A 21,663-nucleotide genomic window follows, 5' to 3' on the forward strand; every position below is an offset into this window, starting at 1 on the left:
TCGGTCCCGAAAGTCTCCGGGACAAAGTTATTCAAAGACAGGAAACATATCAGAGAGAAAAAACACACATTTATCAAAAATACACAAAAGATAGTATCACAAGTACAACAAACGAGAAATGTACAAACAAAATGTCTCCGACGGTTCGAGATAAATCTACTTTCAAACGACCCAGACCCGTTGGTTCATCATTTCAGCTTCTGGTAAAAAAAACGATCTTTGGTCATTTTGTACTTTTATTCTGAAGCTGCTTTGGCTTCTTATGGCTTAATATAGCACCACCTACAGGACGCTTTCAGCACAACCGGTGAAGTGCAAGCGCGTCGAGTCGTCGTGGCGTTTTCGTTTGAACTTCTTGTGCCGGTTTGACCTGAAACAAACATCGCGTGAAATCGCCACAACGATATTATCGCTTTGCCTCGAGTGTTACAGGTCTGATCTGTGGCGAGTTGGTGCAGGTTTAGCATCCAAAATGAAGCCGGTCGCGCACTCAAAGCGCTGTCGCGTTCTTATTGCATAGATCCGCTGCGGAAATCGTTTTTTTAAATTTGGCACGTCTGTTTTGGTAATTCCACTTGGTTTTCACATGTTTTCTTCCTCTTAAGGCCCAACGCGAGGTCAAAAGAACACATTTCCTGTCGTGGAAAGCGAGTAATCGAACTTATTTTAATCGCTACGGTTGCGTGTAGTGTAACGGCGTTCCCTGGTTCAGACAAACGTACGAAATTACAACAAAAATCACGTTATTTTCCTGTAAATTTTGCGTTTTGAGGCCGGTGAGCGTCCGGCCCGATCGTGTCGCACATAATATTGTTCCTCACCAGTTGCGGTATTTATTTAGCGTAACAGACATTGGCAATCGTTCGATCCGTCGTTTTCAAATTCCCATTTTCGTGTTCAAATCGATCACCTGAGTAACGTAATCCACCCTGCGGATTCACCTGGAGAAACAGACCGCGGCGCGTGCGAGTCCCGCTCACGGCTTTGAGTATAAGAAAGCGAGAAAATCCAAACGCACAAAACGAACACAAGCTCAAAAACGTCATAAAAAAATAAGTTACATATCTCTGTAAAGGAATAAGTCTGGACGAAACGGGCAGAAAAGCAAAGTTAGCCCTGTTTTTTTTTATTGCAGCTGAACGTTTCAAATCCACAATTGTTCTTGGTGCAGACGCTCACGGGGCGTTGAAGGTCTCGGCGACGCCCTCGAGCCGCCCGGCGACGCCCTCGAGCCGCCCTCGAGCCGCCGAGCTCTAGTGCTTTTATCCTCCTGTCGACCGCGAGGTGGAAGAGTCTTTCAGATGTGGGAGGAGCCGCGGGAGTGACGGGGTTTGAGGTTCAAAGTCGGCTCCGGTGAACTGTGCGCGGGCGGGGTCGGTGTGGGCGGAGTCTCGGGCGAGATGCTTTTCGGGGCGACACAAACGGGCGACTCGTGGTGGAAGCGTTTTGACTTTAAAGGAGCCGTTGTGTTTAGAGCGATTCGCGCACGTCTTTATTCTTGTCCTCGTGTTTCATCGCCCCCCCAGTGGAAAAGTACAGATACAGGAGCAAACGTAGGCTAACGTTTACTAGCATAGCCGCGCAAAAATGTGTAAACGAGCATTTTCCCCTGTAAAAGCTCCAAACACCAGAAATATAAAGGCTAACAACTCTGCTAAGTTTGTAGAAAACGACAGACGCACTGACTGCAGCTGTCTTTACGTAAGATCTAAGTTTAAGTTTGTTGAGGAAATTATGTGTCGTGGCTTGAGTTGACGTGTCCTTTATCTCCCCCTGTCCCCCAGATACGCCCTCTGCACGGGACACGCCCTCTGCACGGGACACGCCCTCAAAGCTTTCAAAAGCACAGACTTTTTGTCTGATGCTAAATATATCATGCGGACAGTTGGAAATGAGGCTTGTTAAAACTGTCTGCGAGTAGGCTAATGTGTATTAGCATAGCCACTGGCATTAGCTGCTAACGACCTGAAACAAACAGTTGAAGTGAGTGTGCTAGCCACTCTGCCACCGTGCCCAATGTTGAGGAGCAGAATGAACATGGTATCATTCTGCTCTGAAGTGAACCCTGTCGCACCGTCCCGCGCCCGTGACCGCCACGCCCACCTCAGCCACACCTCCTCACGCCTCCTCACGGCTTGTCCTCTCTGTCACTCTCCGGCCTCTCTCTGTCTCTCTCCTCCTCGCCCCAGAAGTCCTCCTCCTCTTCCTCCTCGTCCTCGTCCTCGGCGGGGGACTCGTACGCGCTGGACTTGTCCTCCTGCTTGATGTTCTGGACGGCTGGAGGAGGAGCTGGAGGAGGAGCTGCAGGAGGCGCAGGAGGACTGCTGCTGCTGCTGCTGCTGCTGCTCTCTCCGGAGCCCGAGTCGGAGCTGTCCTCGAAGGCCTCGGGGTTCTCCAGCATCTCCCGGATCAGAGGAGGCATCGGGCCGGGGATCTCCGTCTTCAGGGTGATGGCTCGCTCTGCGCCTGAAACACGAGGAACATCTGAGTTTGATCTGCCACGAGAACATTTCACATGAAGCTGTTTTATGGAAAAGGAGCGGCTGAGGAGGTGTTTCCTACAGTACTTCAGCTCCTACTTCAGAAATGTATTTGACATCGAGTAAAAGTTGAGTGACGAACGCTTTATGTTGACAATACTGAACACTTTCAAAATTTGAGTTACTCGCACTTTCAGCTTTAATTTGTTTCTTCTTCTAATATTGCAGTATATGGAATATTGTAGTATATGGAATATTGTAGTATTTGGAATATTGTAGTATATGGAATATTGCAGTATAATCCTTCATACACTGCAGCACATTTTTCTCAGAGCTGTAAACTAATAATAATAATAATAATAATAATAATAATAATAACTTTTATTTATATAGCGCTTTTCAGTGACCCAAAGACGCTGAACATAATAAAAAAGGGGGGGAGGTATTTACAGACAGGGGGGGACAACACGTACAATACACATTAATACACAGATAAAATGAACAAGACAGAAGAAGTAGAGAGAAAAAGATGGGGATGTAACAGGGGGTAGAAGTGTAGGCAATGGGGTAGAGGAGGCTAGGGGTAGGGGAGGTCATAGGCTTGGGTGAAGAGGTATGTTTTTAGGCGGGATTTGAATGTTGTGAGTGAGGGAGAGTGGCGGACAGGTTGGGGGAGGGAGTTCCAGAGTCGGGGTGCTGTTCGGGAGAATGCTCTGTCACCAAAAGTTTTGAGTCGGGATGTTGGTGCAGCCAGGGTGAGAGAGGAGGAGGATCGGAGAGCTCGGGTGGGGCGGTGGGGGATGAGGAGGTCAGACAGGTAGGGGGGGCAAGGTGGTGAAGAGCTTTGAAGGTGAGGAGGAGTATTTTAAAGTTTATGCTTAAACTGGTGGTGAGCTCTAAGGTGAACTATGAAGAAGAAGTGAACTCTGAGTTTAGAGACACATTTAGAGTCTTTGCTGAGCCTAAAAACACGAGTGACCGAAAAAGGGTTAAAATTGAACTTATAACTGTCAACATCTCAAACAACTGAACACTGGTCTGGACCCTGGTCTGGACCCTGGTCTGGACCCTGGACTGGACCCTGGACTGGACCCTGGTCTGGACCCTGGTCTGGACCCTGGACTGGACCATGGTCTGGACCCTGGACTGGAACCTGTTCTGGACCGTGTTCTGGACCGTGTTCTGGACCGTGTTCTGGACCGTGTTCTGGACCCTGGACTGGACCCTGTTCTGGACCCTGTGCTGGACCCTGGGCCGGACCCTGTTCTGGACCCTGGTCTGGACCATGTTCTGGACCGTGTTCTGGACCCTGGGCTGAACCCTGGTCTGGACCCTGGACTGGACCCTGTTCTGGACCCTGTGCTGGACTCTGGGCCGGACCCTGTGCTGGACCCTGGTCTGGACCCTGAACTGGACCCTGTTCTGGACCCTGGGCTGGACCCTGGGCCGGACCCTGTTCTGGACCCTGGGCTGGACCCTGTTCTGGACCCTCGTCTGGACCCTGGGCCGGACCCTGTTCTGGAACCTGTTCTGGACCCTGTTCTGGACCCTGTGCTGGACCCTGGGCCGGACCCTGTTCTGGACCCTGGTCTGGACCCTGGGCCGGACCCTGTTCTGGACCCTGGACAGGACCCTGTTCTGGACCCTGTTCTGGACCCTCGTCTGGACCCTGGGCCGGACCCTGTTCTGGACCCTGGACCGGACCCTGTTCTGGACCCTGTTCTGGACCCTGTTCTGGACCCTGTGCTGGACCCTGGGCCGGACCCTGTTCTGGACCCTGGTCTGGACCCTGGGCCGGACCCTGTTCTGGACCCTGGACAGGACCCTGTTCTGGACCCTGTTCTGGACCTTCGTCTGGACCCTGGGCCGGACCCTGTTCTGGACCCTGGACCGGACCCTGTTCTGGACCCTGTTCTGGACCCTGGTCTGGACCCTGGACTGGAACCTGTTCTGGACCGTGTTCTGGACCGTGTTCTGGACCCTGGACTGGACCCTGTTCTGGACCCTGGGCCGGACCCTGTTCTGGACCGTGTTCTGGACCCTGGGCTGGACCCTGGTCTGGACCCTGGACTGGACCCTGTTCTGGACCCTGTGCTGGACCCTGGGCTGGACCCTGTTCTGGACCCTGTTCTGGACCCTGGGCTGGACCCTGGTCTGGACCCTGGACTGGACCCTGTTCTGGACCCTGTGCTGGACCCTGGGCTGGACCCTGTTCTGGACCCTGTTCTGGACCCTGGGCCGGACAGTGGCGTCTCGCTCGTACCTTTGGTGCTGATGCCGCGCAGGTCGGTGACCTTCATGAGCATCCTGGGGAACATATGTGGTTTGTTTGGCCGTCTGCGTCTGGTGTAGATCTTCAGCGCCTCCAGCAGCGGCTCCTGAAGCTTGTCCACCTTCTGCGGCTCCTCCAGGTCCTGCCGGTCTGAGGTTAAAGGGCAGCGTTAGACAAACTCCCCTTTACGGAGCGTTTGACCTGTGACTGGAGCGTGTGTTTTCACCTACCCCCTAGCCCCGCCCCCTTCTCTGTGCTTACTGTGATTATTTGAAACATTCAGACTCTGCATTCATTCTGACACATCATGTGACATCAACAACAACAACAACAAGCTGCATGTCACTATGAAGAGGCGGGGCTTATCACTATGAAGAGGCGGAGCTTTAGCAGCTGCCTTTTTCTTGGCGTTAAAACATTATTAAAGTTTGAACTAAGTTTGGATGAAAATGTACAGCTGGACAACACAAAGAGCACTGTGCGCCCTCTACAGGACTAACACTGTCATGACACAAAGAGCACTGCGCGCCCTCTACAGGACTAACACTGTCATGACACAAAGAGCACCGTGCGCCCTCTACAGGACTAACACTGTCATGACACAAAGAGCACCGTGCGCCCTCTACAGGACTAACACTGTCACGACACAAAGAGCACTGTGCGCCCTCTACAGGACTAACACTGTCACGACACAAAGAGCACTGCGCGCCCTCTACAGGACTAACACTGTCACGACACAAAGAGCACTGCGCGCCCTCTACAGGACTAACACTGTCACGACACAAAGAGCACCGTGCGCCCTCTACAGGACTAACACTGTCATGACACAAAGAGCACCGTGCGCCCTCTACAGGACTAACACTGTCACGACACAAAGAGCACTGCGCGCCCTCTACAGGACTAACACTGTCACGACACAAAGAGCACTGTGCGCCCTCTACAGGACTAACACTGTCATGACACAAAGAGCACCGTGCGCCCTCTACAGGACTAACACTGTCATGACACAAAGAGCACTGTGCGCCCTCTACAGGACTAACACTGTCATGACACAAAGAGCACCGTGCGCCCTCTACAGGACTAACACTGTCATGACACAAAGAGCACTGTGCGCCCTCTACAGGACTAACACTGTCATGACAAGTGTTGGGCCAGAGCATTCACAAAAGTAATTATTAGTTATAATTACTCACCAAAAGTCACTGTTATTGAGTAATGAAAGTAATTGATTACCAGATAAAATAAGAAAACAAACTGCTGCTTGTTCAAGTAAAAGAATAAAAGCTATTTTCAGCCTAATTTGAGTCGCCAAAAAACAATAAATATCCATAAAATGCACCCGTGTCTTTGACCTCATAACTCTGCTTCTGATTGGTCACATAAGATAAGATAAGATAAGATATTCCTTTATTGTCCCACATGGGGAAATTTCATTGGTGCAACGCAGGTAGATACAGAGGTAGATACAGAAGAACAGATCACTTATAGGAAGTCTGAAAAACACTTTCAGTAGAAGATCTCCTATAAATAAATAAAAACTCCCATAGACAAATAAATAAATACATAAATACCATTGCATGTGATCACGACAGTAATTGCACATGAATATGTGTCACGACAGCACAGAGACTGCACATGAATTTCACAGTAATTGCACATGAATTGCACATGAATTCCAACACCAATTGCACATATGACAGAATTGCACATCAGTATTAGGTTAGGTCAGTATTGCGAGTGTTCAGTACTAACAGTTTTTGTTATAAAGTGTGACAGCAGCAGGAAGGACAGACCTACGGAACCTTTCCTTCACACAGCGAGGGTGGATCAGTCACTCACTGAAGCTGCTCTCCAGAGCGGACAGAGTGTCCTGCAGGGGGCGACAATCATGGTCCAGCATAGATGTGAATCTAGCCAGGACCCTCCTGTCCCCCACCTCCTGCACCGAGTCCAGAGCACAGCCCAGGACGGAGCTGGACTTCTTGATGACTCTGTCCAGCCTCTTCCTCTCCCTCTCTGTGATGCTGCTGCTCCAGCAGGCCACACCATACAGGAGGGCTGATGCCACCACAGAGTCGTAGAAGGTCTTCAGGAGTGGCCCTGTCACTCCAAAAGACCTGAGTTTCCTCAGGAGGTAGAGCCGACTCTGGCTCTTCCTGGACAGTGCGTCTGTGTTATGAGTCCAGTCCAGTTTGTGGTTCAGATGAACACCCAGGTACTTGTATGAGTCCACTCTCTCAATGTTCCGTCCCTGGATGTTCACTGGTGAGGGGGCAGTGGGGTGGCGTCTGCGGAAATCCACCACCATCTCCTTGGTCTTCCCCGCGTTGATGAGGAGGTGGTTCCGCTGACACCAGTCCACAAAGTCCTGCGCCAGTCCTCTGTACTCCCCGTCATCGTCGTCCCTGATGATTCCGATGATGGCAGAGTCGTAAGAGAACTTCTGCAGGACACAGCTGTCCGTGTCATGTCTGAAGTCTGCAGTGTAAAGGGTGAAGAGAAAGGGCGCGAGGACAGTGCCCTGGGGCGCCCCCACACTGCAGGTCCGAGTGTCAGACACACAGTTCCGGGCTCTCACAAACTGGGGTCGGTCTGTGAGGTAGTCCAGGATCCACTCTGCCAGGTCATACTCCACACCAGCCGTCTCCAGCTTGTCCCTCAGGAGCAGCGGCTGGATGGTGTTGAAGGCGCTGGAAAGATCGAAGAACAGAATCCTCACAGAGCTGCCAGGATTTTCCAGGTGAGAGAGAGCGCGGTGCAGCAGGGAGATGACGGCGTCCTCCACTCCGATGCCAGACCGATATGCAAACTGCAGCGGGTCCATGGCTGAGCTCACGGTGGAGCGGAGGTGGTCCAGGACTAGCCGCTCCAGTGTCTTCATCAGGTGGGACGTGAGAGCCACTGGCCTGAAGCTGTTGAGGTCTTTGGCGCGCGGTGTCTTGGGCACAGGTACCAGACAGGAGGTCTTCCAGACCTGTGGTACCACCCTCAGCTTCAGGCTCATGTTGAAGACATGCTCCATAACTCCACACAGTTCATCTGCGCAGGACTTAAGGAGCCTGGGGCTGAGGCCATCAGGTCCTGCTGCCTTCCTCACTTTAATCCTCTTCAGCTCACTCCTCACCTGTGCTGCTGTGACAGTCAGTGGTTGGCAGGGGGACCGTGTGCTGGGGGGATGGGTGAGTCCAGGCGAAGTGGGGAGCTGATGGTCCGGGGCAGATAAGCGAAGAGGAACAGATGCAGGGCATTGTCCAGCTGTGGAAGAGGGAGCATGCAGCTGTGCAGGGGGAGGGACGGGTGATCGATCAAACCTCAAGAAGTGAGCATTTAAATCATTCACCCACTGTAGATCCCCCTCTGTCTGGGCAGGGGGGATTTTGAAGCCCGAGATGGTTTTCAGGCTCCTCCACACTCCCTGAATGTTCTTTTGCTGCAGCTGCTCCTCCATCCTCCTCTTGTAGCCGGCCTCAGCCTGCCTGATCTTCCTCCTCAGCTCCTTCTGCACAGTCCTCAGCTCCTCCTTGTTCCCTGACCTGAAGGCTCTCTTCTTCTCCTTCAGCAGAGCCTTCAGTTCACGGTTAATCCATGGCTTATTGTTTGGAAAACACCGCACCGTCCGGGAGGGAACAATGTTCTCAAAACAGAAGTTGATGTAGTCCGTGATGCACTCTGTGATGGTGTTGATGTCCTCCCCATGTGGGTCATAAAGCTCAGTCCAGACAGTGGTGCTGAAGCAGTCCCTCAGAGCCTCCTCGCTCTCAGCAGACCACATCCTCACGGGACACTACAGGCTGCCTGCGCACGATGGGTTCATACACAGGCCTCAGATGTACAAGGTTGTGGTCCGAGCTGCCCAGGGGAGGGAGGGGGGAAAAAAGAATAAGCCTCCTTGGTGTTGGCAAAAAACAAGTCCAATGTTCTATTGTCTCTGGTGGGGCAGGTAACATACTGGGTGTATGTTGGTAGAACAGAAGAGGGAGAAGCGTGGTTAAAGTCACCAGAGATGAGGAAGAGAGCCTGTGGATGCTGTGTTTGCAGCCTACAAGTGCAGGAGAGCAGTGCTTCACAAGCATTTTCAGCATTGGCAGACGGGGCCACATAGACTGCGATCAAAATCACATGTGAGAACTCCCGGGGCAGATAATATGGCCTCATGACAATAGCCAATAGTTCAATATCCTTGTTACATAGCTGCTCCCTCACTGTGCAGTGTTCGGGTTTGGACCAGCTCGTGTTCACATACACCGCCAGACCTCCACCTCTTTTCTTCAAGCATTCTCTCGTTCTGTCCGCCCGCAGCAGATGAAAATTGTCCAAACCTACAATAGAGTCTGGCATTTCTGCTGTTAACCAGGTCTCTGTGAAAATCAAGACGCTGCTGTCCCTATAAATCCTCTGGGACCGCATGAGGCTCGCTATTTCCGTCATTTTATTTTGAAGGGACCTCACGTTACCCATGACTACGTCGGGAACCGACTTCCTGTTTGTCCCTCTCTTCTCTCGGGGTTTACGTCCAGCCCGTCTGCCTCGTTGCGTTTTCCTTAGGATGTCCGCCGGGATAACGTGGCGATCTCCGGGTAAGACGACTGTTCTCCGCAGTTTCATGAGTTCCTCCTTTGTGTAAACGCGGTACGGCGCCGGCCGGGGGGCGGGGCCGGAGCCGGGGGACTCAGAGCCAAGACACATCGCAACGACACGACGAAAACAATCAATCCAGCCGAATAAAGTCAAAACAAGTTAATTTAAAGCGATTCCAGTGCGTGTCCCGATCGTTCGTGAAGTTCCTCTTTCATATAAACGTGTATATAAACATGTACCGACGACACGCCGTACTTTAGCGGCGGCCGGAGGGCGTGGGGGGGCTGGTGGGCTCGCTCGGAGCTAGCTCACGTCACAACAACACAACGAAAAACGCTCAAATCCAGCCGAAAAAAGTCAAAAACAGTTGAATAAAAAACTATTCCAGCGCGTGTCCCTATCGTACAGTAAAATAGAAAAAATATACTATCTATATTTACAAAATATAGGCGATAAAGCACAATAAGTGTGAGAAAGAAGAGAGAGCGTTTACACCGGGCTGCCAGCTGTACCAGCGCCTTATGACGTTTTTTGTGTGCACTCGATGGGCTGCAGTACCTCCACAGATGAGGCAGATGGCGCTGAGCAGTCCGGTCTCGGTGTCGTCCATCTCGAGCGGCAGCAGCTGACCGGCGAAGGCGAACACGAGGTCGGTGAGCGGACCGAAGCCGGCGTTGTGCATCTGAGTGCGGTTCAGCGTGAGGCCGTCTGAGAAGGTCATGGTGTCCTGCTCCGGAGTGTAGCGTGTGCAGATCCTCAGCATCTGACCACGACACAGACCAGACATACGGTGTTCAAACAGTGTTCAAACAGTGTTCAAACAGTGATCAAACGGCGTTTAAACGGTGTACAAACGGCGCTCAAACGGCGTTCAAACAGTGTTCAAACGGCGTTCAAACGGCGTTCACACGGTGTACAAACGGTGTACAAACGGCGTTCAAACGGTGTACAAACGGCGCTCAAACGGCGTTCAAACGGTGTACAAACGGTGTACAAACGGTGTACAAACGGTGTTCAAACGGCGTTCGGACGGTGTTCAAACAGTGTGCAAAATGAGCAGTGGCACCTCTAGGAGTGTGAAACAGGGGTGGTCAGAAGGGGGGGTCTGGGGGTCTCCTCCTCAGAAAATCTAATCAAATTTCCAGTTTTGGTGAACTTTGGGCTTTGTAGCAGGTCAGGGTCATTTAGATAATTATAGTAAAGTTCTAATAAAGCGCTCATGGGTATGAGCTCATTGTTCTGCACATTGTTCTGCTCATTGTTCTGCACATTGTTCTGCTCATTGTTCTGCACATTGTTCTGCACATTGTTCCTTTCACATCTTGGTCTTTATTTGTCCAGTGTAAGTAAATGAAACTGAGCTTCATGCAGCAGCTCGTTAATAATAATGATAATGACATGATTGTCCACTGGAGGCGCTGTAGAGCTTCAGATGCAGAGTTCACAGTTCTTATGGTGAAACCTTCAGACGCCATTTTTGACCTTTATTTGACCCGTCGACTGTGATCGTAGTCAATATAAACATGTCATAAGTGTAAGATAAAATGATTGTTGTCTTACCAGGATGTCGAGACACGCAGACTTCAGCAGCGTGATCTGGTCAGCGATGGTCAGCGAGGTGAAGCCCGGCAGACGCTTGGCAAACTCCACGATCTTTATGATGCATTTGGTTGAGAGTTCACTAAACTTATCCCAGAGGCCGAGGTCCAACTGCACGCGCTGGTCAGCACTCGAGTTCTGCAACCAGCAGAGTGTTCATGAGTGTTCACGAGTGTTCATGAGTGTTCATGAGTGTTCATGAGTGTTCAAAGTGTTCATGAGCGTTCATGAGTGTTCAAAGTGTTCATGAGCGTTCATGAGTGTTCGCGAGTGTTCACGAGTGTTCATGAGTGTTCATGAGTGTTCAAAGTGTTCATGAGCGTTCATGAGTGTTCATGAGTGTTCATGAGTGTTCAAAGTGTTCATGAGCGTTCATGAGTGTTCATGAGTGTTCAAAGTGTTCATGAGCGTTCATGAGTGTTCATGAGTGTTCAAAGTGTTCAAAGTGTTCATGAGCGTTCATGAGTGTTCGCGAGTGTTCATGAGTGTTCATGAGTGTTCATGAGTGTTCAAAGTGTTCATGAGCGTTCATGAGTGTTCGCGAGTGTTCACGAGTGTTCATGAGTGTTCATGAGTGTTCAAAGTGTTCATGAGTGTTCAAAGTGTTCATGAGTGTTCATGAGTGTTCAAAGTGTTCATGAGCGTTCATGAGTGTTCATGAGTGTTCATGAGTGTTCATGAGTGTTCATGAGTGTTCAAAGTGTTCATGAGCGTTCATGAGTGTTCAAAGTGTTCATGAGCGTTCATGAGTGTTCGCGAGTGTTCACGAGTGTTCATGAGTGTTCATGAGTGTTCAAAGTGTTCATGAGCGTTCATGAGTGTTCATGAGTGTTCATGAGTGTTCAAAGTGTTCATGAGCGTTCATGAGTGTTCATGAGTGTTCAAAGTGTTCATGAGCGTTCATGAGTGTTCATGAGTGTTCAAAGTGTTCAAAGTGTTCATGAGCGTTCATGAGTGTTCGCGAGTGTTCATGAGTGTTCATGAGTGTTCATGAGTGTTCAAAGTGTTCATGAGCGTTCATGAGTGTTCGCGAGTGTTCACGAGTGTTCATGAGTGTTCATGAGTGTTCAAAGTGTTCATGAGTGTTCAAAGTGTTCATGAGTGTTCATGAGTGTTCAAAGTGTTCATGAGCGTTCATGAGTGTTCATGAGTGTTCATGAGTGTTCATGAGTGTTCAAAGTGTTCATGAGTGTTCAAAGTGTTCATGAGCGTTCATGAGTGTTCATGAGTGTTCAAAGTGTTCAAAGTGTTCATGAGCGTTCATGAGTGTTCGCGAGTGTTCATGAGTGTTCATGAGTGTTCAAAATGTTCAAAGTGTTCATGAGTGTTCATGAGAGTTGTTGTTGTTGTTGTTGTTTTATGGCGGTTGGCATCCAATTGTTGCATTACCGCCAGACTTTATTCCTCAGACTTTTCGTAGTCCTCAGACTGTCGTAGTACATGAGTGTGTTCAAAAGTGTTTATGAGTGTTCATGAGAGTTCATGAGAGTTCATGAGTGTGTGTGTTCAAAGTGTTCATGAGTGTTCAAAGTGTTCATGAGAATTCATGAGTGTTCATGAGTGTTCAAAGTGTTCAAAGTGTTCATGAGTGTTCATGAGAGTTCATGAGTGTGTTCAACGTGTTCATGAGTGTTCATGAGAGTTCATGAGTGTGTTCAAAGTGTTCATGAAAATTCGTAAGAGTTCATGAGTGTTCATGAGAGTTCATGAGTGTTCATGAGTGTTCATGAGTGTTCAAAGTGTTCATGAGTGTTCATGAGTGTTTAAAGTGTTCATGAGTGTTCAAAGTGTTCATGAGTGTTCAAAGTGTTCATGAGTGTTCATGAGAGTTCATGAGTGTGTTCAACGTGTTCATGAGTGTTCATGAGAGTTCATGAAAATTCATAAGAGTTCATGAGTGTTCATGAGTGTTCATGAGAGTTCATGAGTGTTCATGAGTGTTCATGAGTGTTCAAAGTGTTCATGAGTGTTCATAAGTGTTCAAAGTGTTCATGAGTGTTCAAAGTGTTCATGAGTGCTCATGAGTGTTCAAAGTGTTCATGAGTGTTCATGAGTGTTCATAAGTGTTCATGAGAGTTCATGAGTGTTCAAAGTGTTCATGAGTGTTCATGAGTGTTCATAAGTGTTCATGAGTGTTCATGAGTGTTCAAAGTGTTCATGAGTGTTCATGAGTGTTCATGAGTGTTCATAAGTGTTCATGAGTGTTCATGAGTGTTCAAAGTGTTCATGAGAATTCATGAGTGTTCATGAGTGTTCAAAGTGTTCAAAGTGTTCATGAGTGTTCATGAGAGTTCATGAGTGTGTTCAACGTGTTCATGAGTGTTCATGAGAGTTCATGAGTGTGTTCAAAGTGTTCATGAAAATTCATAAGAGTTCATGAGTGTTCATGAGTGTTCATGAGAGTTCATGAGTGTTCATGAGTGTTCATGAGTGTTCATGAGTGTTCAAAGTGTTCATGAGTGTTCATGAGTGTTTAAAGTGTTCATGAGTGTTCAAAGTGTTCATGAGTGCTCATGAGTGTTCATGAGAGTTCATGAGTGTTCATGAGAGTTCATGAGTGTTCATGAGCGGTCATGAGTGTTCAAAGTGTTCATGAGTGTTCATGAGTGTTCATAAGTGTTCATGAGTGTTCATGAGTGTTCAAAGTGTTCATGAGTGTTCAAAGTGTTCATGAGTGTTCATGAGAGTTCATGAGTGTGTTCAACGTGTTCATGAGTGTTCATGAGAGTTCATGAAAATTCATAAGAGTTCATGAGTGTTCATGAGTGTTCATGAGAGTTCATGAGTGTTCATGAGTGTTCATGAGTGTTCAAAGTGTTCATGAGTGTTCATGAGTGTTCAAAGTGTTCATGAGTGTTCAAAGTGTTCATGAGTGCTCATGAGTGTTCAAAGTGTTCATGAGTGTTCATGAGTGTTCATGAGAGTTCATGAGTGTTCAAAGTGTTTATGAGTGTTCATGAGTGTTCATAAGTGTTCATGAGTGTTCATGAGTGTTCAAAGTGTTCATGAGTGTTCATGAGTGTTCATGAGTGTTCATAAGTGTTCATGAGTGTTCATGAGTGTTCAAAGTGTTCATGAGTGTTCATGAGTGTTCATGAGCGGTCATGAGTGTTCATAAGTGTTCATGAGTGTTCATGAGTGTTCAAAGTGTTCATAAGTGTTCATGAGAGTTCATGAGTGTTCAAAGTGTTCATGAGTGTTCATGAGTGTTCATAAGTGTTCATGAGTGTTCATGAGTGTTCAAAGTGTTCATGAGTGTTCATGAGTGTTCATGAGTGTTCATAAGTGTTCATGAGTGTTCATGAGTGTTCAAAGTGTTCATGAGTGTTCATGAGTGTTCATGAGCGGTCATGAGTGTTCATAAGTGTTCATGAGTGTTCATGAGTGTTCAAAGTGTTCATAAGTGTTCATGAGAGTTCATGAGTGTTCATGAGTGTTCATGAGCGTTCATGAGCGTTCATGAGTGTTCATAAGTGTTCATGAGTGTTCATGAGTGTTCATGAGTGTTCATGAGTGTTCATGAGTGTTCATAAGTGTTCATGAGAGTTCATGAGTGTTCATGAGTGTTCATGAGCGTTCATGAGCGTTCATGAGCGTTCATGAGCGTTCATAAGCGTTCATGAGTGTTCATGAGCGTTCATGAGTGTTCATGAGTGTTCATAAGTGTTCATGAGTGTTCATGAGTGTTCATGAGTGTTCATAAGTGTTCATAAGTGTTCATGAGTGTTCATGAGTGTTCCTGAGTGTTCATGAGTGTTCATGAGCGTTCATGAGTGTTCATGAGTGTTCATAAGTGTTCATGAGTGTTCATAAGTGTTCATGAGTGTTCATGAGTGTTCATGAGTGTTCATAAGTGTTCAGGCTCTTACAGTAGTGTACTTCCCGAGTTGGCCCAGAGAGGGGAACGTCTCCTTGTGGGCCTTGCTGACCTTGTTGACCAGCTCCTCCAGTTCTCCGCTCAGCTCGTAACTCTCAGGCACAACAGGCTCCTCCTTCACCTCCTTCTTCTTCTTGTTCCTGTCGTTTCGGACGGCTACCAACGAAAACCATGTTTGAGTACTGCAGCGTTTAGCTCTGGTGTAGTCCTGGTTTAGTCCTGGTTTAGCTCTGGTTTAGTCCTGGTTTAGTCCTGGTTTAGTCCTGGTTTAGCTCTGGTTTAGACCTGGTTTAGTCCTGGTTTAGACCTGGTTTAGCTCTGGTTTAGACCTGGTTTAGTCCTGGTTTAGCTCTGGTTTAGACCTGGTTTAGTCCTGGTTTAGACCTGGTGTAGCTCTGGTTTAGTTCTAGTTAAGTCTCAGTTTTGATACCAATCTGACCAAGAACTCATAACAAAAACTGCACTAAACCAGGTCTAAACTAGGACTAAACTAAAACTACTTAATAAATAAAATCTAAATTGTACTTAAAATATATACTTTCCCAAAAATACATTTAATGATTCCAAGCACCTTCTCTCGGTGTGTGGTGCAGTACCAGCATAACACCAGCAGATGGCAGCATTACCTGGCCCTGATTTAGTCTCAGTTTTAATAGATACTGACCACTGCTGACCAAGAACACACAACAAGAACTGCACTAAACCAGGACTAAACCAAGACTAAACCAGGTCTAAACCAGGACTAAACCAGGACTAAACCAGGTCTAAACCAGGACTAAACCAGAACTAAACCAGGACTAAACCAGGACTAAACCAGGACTAAACTAGGGCTAAACCAGGACTAAACCAGGACTAAACCAGGACTAAACCAGGACTAAACCAGGTCTAAACCAGGACTAAACCAGAACTAAACTAGGTCTAAACCAGGACTAAACCAGGACTAAACTAGGGCTAAACCAGGACTAAAACAGGACTAAACCTGGTCTAAACCAGGACTAAACCAGGACTAAACCAGAACTAAACTTGGGCTAGACCAGGACCAAACAAGGTCTAAACTATAATCTAATAATAAACATAACTAACAAAATCTAAATCGTACTTAAAATAATACTTTTATGATCTCAGTAGTTCGCAAAAAGACGTTTTAGTAATTCAAGTGTGTGTGTGAGGGGTGTGGCTAAAGCTAGCGTGCACAGGAACAGTTTTGCCTCATTTCTTTGACTTCTCTGCAAAGCCTCTACGCTGCGTTTGAACCTCTCTTTATGTCATGCTAATGCTAATGTCAGATGCATCATGACCTGGAAATATCATATGTTGGCGATAAACAGGAAACAGCTGTTGCTAACATGCTTTGCTACCTTTGTGTCGCTAAGGTTCGACATATAAGTTAGCGTCTGTGGAAATACGGCGCTTTATCACCAGCTCAAGTCAGCGTTTGGCGACACGTGTTTCTTTTATGTTTCTCTTGCTTTTCGTCGTCTTGTTTTCACCTGCGTTTTGTCTCGTCCAATCATCTCCTTTGCCCGCGACAACGCAGCGTTCGGCGCCGGCGCTCGCGTGTCGCCGCTGAGGTTTGTGTCTGGCGTTCGTACCTTCCTTGGACATCCCGACCTCGAAGCACTTCTGCAGCCGACAGTACTGGCAGCGGTTGCGTGTGACTTTGTTGATTTGGCAGTTCTTGTCCCGGTGACACGTGTAGACCATGTTCTTCTGGATGCTGCGGCGGAAGAAACCCTGCGACCAGAACATTTCAACGCCGGTCAAAAGGTCTCTCTTTCCAAAAAGAGTCGACCAGAGGACACTTTTGTTAGCCGTTTGGAGGCTTTTTACGAGGTTTTTCAGCGTTTTGCTCCATGCTTTCACACACATTTGTAGTGTAGAACTTAACACAGCGAGCAGAGAAAAACTAAGAAAATACACAATAAATATGTAAATGGCTCTGCTCCAGGTCTCGAGTGGCTAAAACGAGAGCCACACAAGTTTGTTGCCTCTATTTTCAATTATTTTTTTGTTCTTCTTCGTTTCGTAGAATTTAGTTTGTAGATTTTGAGGTAAAAATGTGAATTGTTATTAGTATTTTTTAATATTCTCCATCTATATTTGTATTTTGTAATGATTTATTTTAACTTAATAAATACAGAAGTTTACATAAAATAAAATGATCACAAACCTACATTTAATTATTCGGCTCAAATTGACAGAAAAGCTTTCTCTTTAAACAGATGAAAATCACATTGAAGAGATTTTTATTTTTACCATCTTTTTAGGATTCTTTTTTTTAACATTTGTTTAATTTAATTTATTTATTTTTGAATATATTTTATTTATTTTTACCAATAGAGTTTTATTTATGTTTTAAATGAATAAGTAGTTAATTTAATAGTTTTTTATTGCAGATACTTTTTAATGTCGACATGTTTTGTTCATATTTAGTTGATAATATATTTTTAAAAGTCTCATTGTTCAATCGAAATAACAGTTTGCCGGCGAATATAATATTACAGCGCCTTTCTGTAGTACCACCTGTCACCAGCAGATGGCAGCCTTTCGCGCTCGCATCGGTGCGTGTTGGCCCGTACCTTGCAGCCCTCGCAGGAGCTGACGCCGTAGTGGTATCCCGATGACTTGTCCTGACAAACGAAGCAGGGCTTGTAAATGCGCGGCGGAGGCGGCGGCGACGGCGACCCGGGCAACATCTCCTCCGAACTGGTGCTCTGCGTCTCCACGGCTGGAAGAGGAAGACACGAGAAACCACGTTAACGAGACACGAGAAACCATGTTAACGAGACGCGAGAAACCACGTTAACGAGACACCAAAAAACACGTTAACGAGACACGAGAAACCATGTTAACGAGACGCGAGAAACCACGTTAACGAGACACCAAAAAACACGTTAACGAGAGACGAGAAACCACGTTAACGAGACATGAGAAACCACGTTAACGAGACACGAGAAACCACGTTAACGAGACACAAGAAACCAAGTTAACGAGACACGAGAAACAACGTTAACGAGACACGAGAAACAACGTTAACGAGACACGAGAAACCACATTAACGAGACGAGAAACCACGTTAACGAGAGACGAGAAACCACGTTAATGAGACACGAGAAACCACGTTAACGAGACACGAGAAACAACGTTAACGAGACACGAGAAACCACGTAAACGAGACGAGAAACCTAGTTAACGAGACACGAGAAACCACGTTAACGAGACACGAGAAACAACGTTGACGAGACACGAGAAACCACGTAAACGAGACAAGAAACCACGTTAACGAGACACGAGAAACCACGTTAACGAGACACAAGAAACCACTTTAACGAGACACAAGAAACAACGTTAACGAGACACGAGAAACCACATTAACGAGACACGAGAAACCATGTTAACGAGACACGAGAAACAACGTTAACGAGACGCGAAAAACCACGTTAACGAGACGAGAAACCACATTAACGAGACACAAGAAACCACGTTAACGAGACGAGAAACCACATTAACGAGACACGAGAAACCACGTTAACAAGACGAGAAACCACGTTAACGAGACACGAGAAACCACATTAACGAGACACGAGAAACCACGTTAACGAGACGAGAAACCACGTTAACGAGACACGAGAAACCACGTTAACGAGACGAGAAACCACATTAACGAGACACGAGAAACCACATTAACGAGACGAGAAACCACGTTAACGAGACACGAGAAACCACTTTAACGAGACGAGAAACGAGGTTAACGAGACGAGAAACCACGTTAACGAGACGAGAAACCACGTTAACGAGACGAGAAACCACGTTAACGAGAAACCATGTTAACGAGACACGAGAAACAACGTTAACGAGACACGAGAAACTACGTTAACGAGGTGTTGATCTTTGTTCAAATATATTTAAGTACAAATATATAGTGCAGTAGAAAGTACCTGGTCTCAAATGCAGTGAAGTAAAAGTAAATATTACTTAAAGTACTTCATGACAGGACAGACAGTGAACATATTCAAGAGGCTCAAATCCATATAAATGACACACAATAGTATATTTTTTGCATCAATCCCCAAGAGAAACCAGTGTTGGAAAGTAATGAAGTACAAAAGTAAAAGTACTGTAGTAGTAAGCCGTTTCTCTCTCGTCCCTCTCTCTTTTCTCCCCTCTTTCTCTCTCTTTTCCCTCTCTTTTCTCGGTTGGCACTAGGTCATATAGGGAATTGGACTGGAGGAAGTGAGGACAATGCCCGTGACGACATGGCGAGGACGACATGGCGAGGACGACATGGCGAGGACGACATGGCGGGAGCCGGGTGGAACAGGTGGTCGATCGTAGTAAACATGGCGAACGCTCCCGCTAATTCTGCTGATCCATCAATAATGTTCACTCTGAAGTTTACGCTGCATTTGATGTGAACAAGGACCAAACAATGAGTTCCTGGTGTTGTCTCGCTGAGAAACAATTTAAATGGGCGTGAATTGAATGTAAAACAAAGAATTGTGAAAATGTAAATCACATGGGTCTGGGTCCTAACCCCTGACCCTAACCTTAACCCTAACCCTAACCCTAACCCTAACCTTAACCCTAACCCTTAACCCTTAACTATAACCTTAACCCTAACCTTAACCCTATCCCTAACCTTAACCCTTAACTCTAACCTTAACCTTAACCTTAACCCTTAACTAACCTTAACCCTTAACTCTAACCTTAACCCTAACCTTAACCCTAACCCTTAACTCTAACCTTAACCTTAACCCTTAACTCTAACCTTAACCCTAACCTTAACCTTAACCCTTAACTCTAACCTTAACCTTAACCTTAACCCTTAACTCTAACCTTAACCCTAACCTTAACCTTAACCTTAACCCTTAACTCTAACCTTAACCCTAACCTTAACCCTAACCTTAACCCTAACCCTTAACCCTTAACTCTAACCTTAACCCTAACCTTAACCTTAACCCTTAAATCTAACCTTAACCTTAACCTTAACCCTTAACTCTAACCCTAACCTTAACCCTTAACTCTAACCTTAACCTTAACCCTAACCTTAACCTTAACCCTTAACTCTAACCTTAACCCTAACCTTAACCCTAACCTTAATCCTTAACTCTAACCTTAACTCTAACCTTAACCCTAACCTTAACCCTAACCCTTAACCCTTAACTCTAACCTTAACCCTAACCTTAACCTTAACCCTTAACTCTAACCTTAACCCTAACCTTAACCTTAACCTTAACCCTAACCCTAACCTTAACCCTTAACTCTAACCTTAACCTTAACCCTAACCTTAACCTTAACCCTTAACCCTTAACTCTAACCTTAACCCTAACCTTAACCTAACCCTAACCCTAACCTTAACTCTAACCTTAACCTTAACCCTAACCTTAACCTTAACCCTTAATTCTAACCTTAACCCTAACCTTAACCCTTAAATCTAACCTTAACCTTAACCATAACCCTTAACTCTAACCCTAACCTTAACCCTTAACCCTTAACTCTAACCTTAACCTTAACCTTAACCCTAACCTTAACCTTAACCCTTAACTCTAACCTTAACCCTAACCTTAACCTTAACCCTAACCTTAACCCTTAACTCTAACCTTAACCTTAACCCTAACCCTAACCTTAACCTTAACCCTTAACTCTAACCTTAACCCTAACCTTAACCCTAACCTTAACCGTAACCCTAACCTTAACCGTAACCCTAACCTTAACCCTTAACTCTAACCTTAACCTTAACCTTAACCCTAACCCTAACTCTAACCTTAACCCTTAACTCTTAACTCTAACCTTAACCCTAACCTTAACCTTAACCTTAACCTTAACCTTAACCCTAACCTTAACCCTTAACTCTTAACTCTAACCTTAACTCTAACCTTAACTCTAAACTTAACCCTAACCTTAACCCTAACCTTAACCCTTAACCCTTAACTCTAACCTTAACCTTAACCCTAACCTTAACCCTTAACCCTTAACCCTTAACTCTAACCTTAACCTTAACCTTAACCCTAACCCTAAAATTAACCCTTAACTCTAACCTTAACCTTAACCCTAACCTTAACCCTAACCTTAACCCTTAACCCTTAACTCTAACCTTAACCCTAACCTTAACCCTAACCCTAAACTTAACCCTTAACTCTAACCTTAACCTTAACCCTAACCTTAACCCTAACCTTAACCCTTAACCCTTAACCCTAACCCTAACCTTAACCCTTAACTCTAACCTTAACCCTAACCTTAACCCTTAACCCTTAACTCTAACATTAACTTTAACCCTAACCTTAACCCTAACCCTAACCTTAACCCTTAACCCTTAACTCTAACCTTAACTTTAACCCTAACCTTAACCCTAACCTTAACCCTAACCTTAACCCTAACCCTAAACTTAACCCTTAACTCTAACCTTAACCTTAACCCTAACCTTAACCCTAACCTTAACCCTTAACCCTTAACCCTAACCCTAACCTTAACCCTTAACTCTAACCTTAACCCTAACCTTAACCCTTAACCCTTAACCCTTAACTCTAACATTAACTTTAACCCTAACCTTAACCCTTAACCCTTAACTCTAACCTTAACTTTAACCCTAACCTTAACCCTAACCCTAACCTTAACCTTAACCCTAACCCTAACCCTAACCTTAACCTTAACCCTTAAATCTAACCTTAACCTTAACCCTAACCCTAAGTTTTAGGTTTACTTCGTTTGGTTAAAACTAGTTTATACCATGACTTTGTAGTAGCAAAAGTGTAGCTAACTCATCCCAAAACATACTAGAAGAAAAAAAATGTTTAACTCGAGATAATAAAGCTCCGTGCAGGACTCGAACCCTCAAACTCTTTGTACCAGGTCGTGTC

General features: G+C 46.2%; 1 protein-coding gene across 3 annotated transcripts in view; it reads right to left on the reverse strand.

The window, feature by feature from the left end:
- Nucleotides 1-2,117: 2,117 nt before the first annotated feature.
- LOC140365205 (retinoic acid receptor gamma-B-like) overlaps nt 2,118-21,663 on the reverse strand; it is a 55,735-nt gene continuing 36,189 nt past the window's right edge. For 2 of the 3 annotated variants that reach the window (XM_072451489.1, XM_072451491.1), the window contains exons 2-8: nt 17,386-17,534; nt 16,399-16,540; nt 14,799-14,962; nt 10,891-11,067; nt 9,889-10,093; nt 4,744-4,902; nt 2,118-2,466 (exon numbers count right to left, since the gene is read on the reverse strand). In XM_072451489.1, the coding sequence (XP_072307590.1) occupies nt 2,129-2,466; nt 4,744-4,902; nt 9,889-10,093; nt 10,891-11,067; nt 14,799-14,962; nt 16,399-16,540; nt 17,386-17,534 (1,334 nt within the window). In that variant the 3' untranslated portion in view covers nt 2,118-2,128. Of the gene's footprint in view, nt 2,467-4,743; nt 4,903-9,888; nt 10,094-10,890; nt 11,068-14,798; nt 14,963-16,296; nt 16,541-17,385; nt 17,535-21,663 lie in introns of all 3 variants that reach the window. The other variant, XM_072451490.1, reaches the window with a different exon arrangement.

The sequence above is a fragment of the Eucyclogobius newberryi genome, unplaced genomic scaffold (genome assembly GCF_026437365.1).
Source record: "Eucyclogobius newberryi isolate DKJ021-1_F unplaced genomic scaffold, fEucNew1.0.hap1 SCAF_19, whole genome shotgun sequence".
Lineage (NCBI taxonomy): Eukaryota > Metazoa > Chordata > Actinopteri > Gobiiformes > Gobiidae > Eucyclogobius > Eucyclogobius newberryi.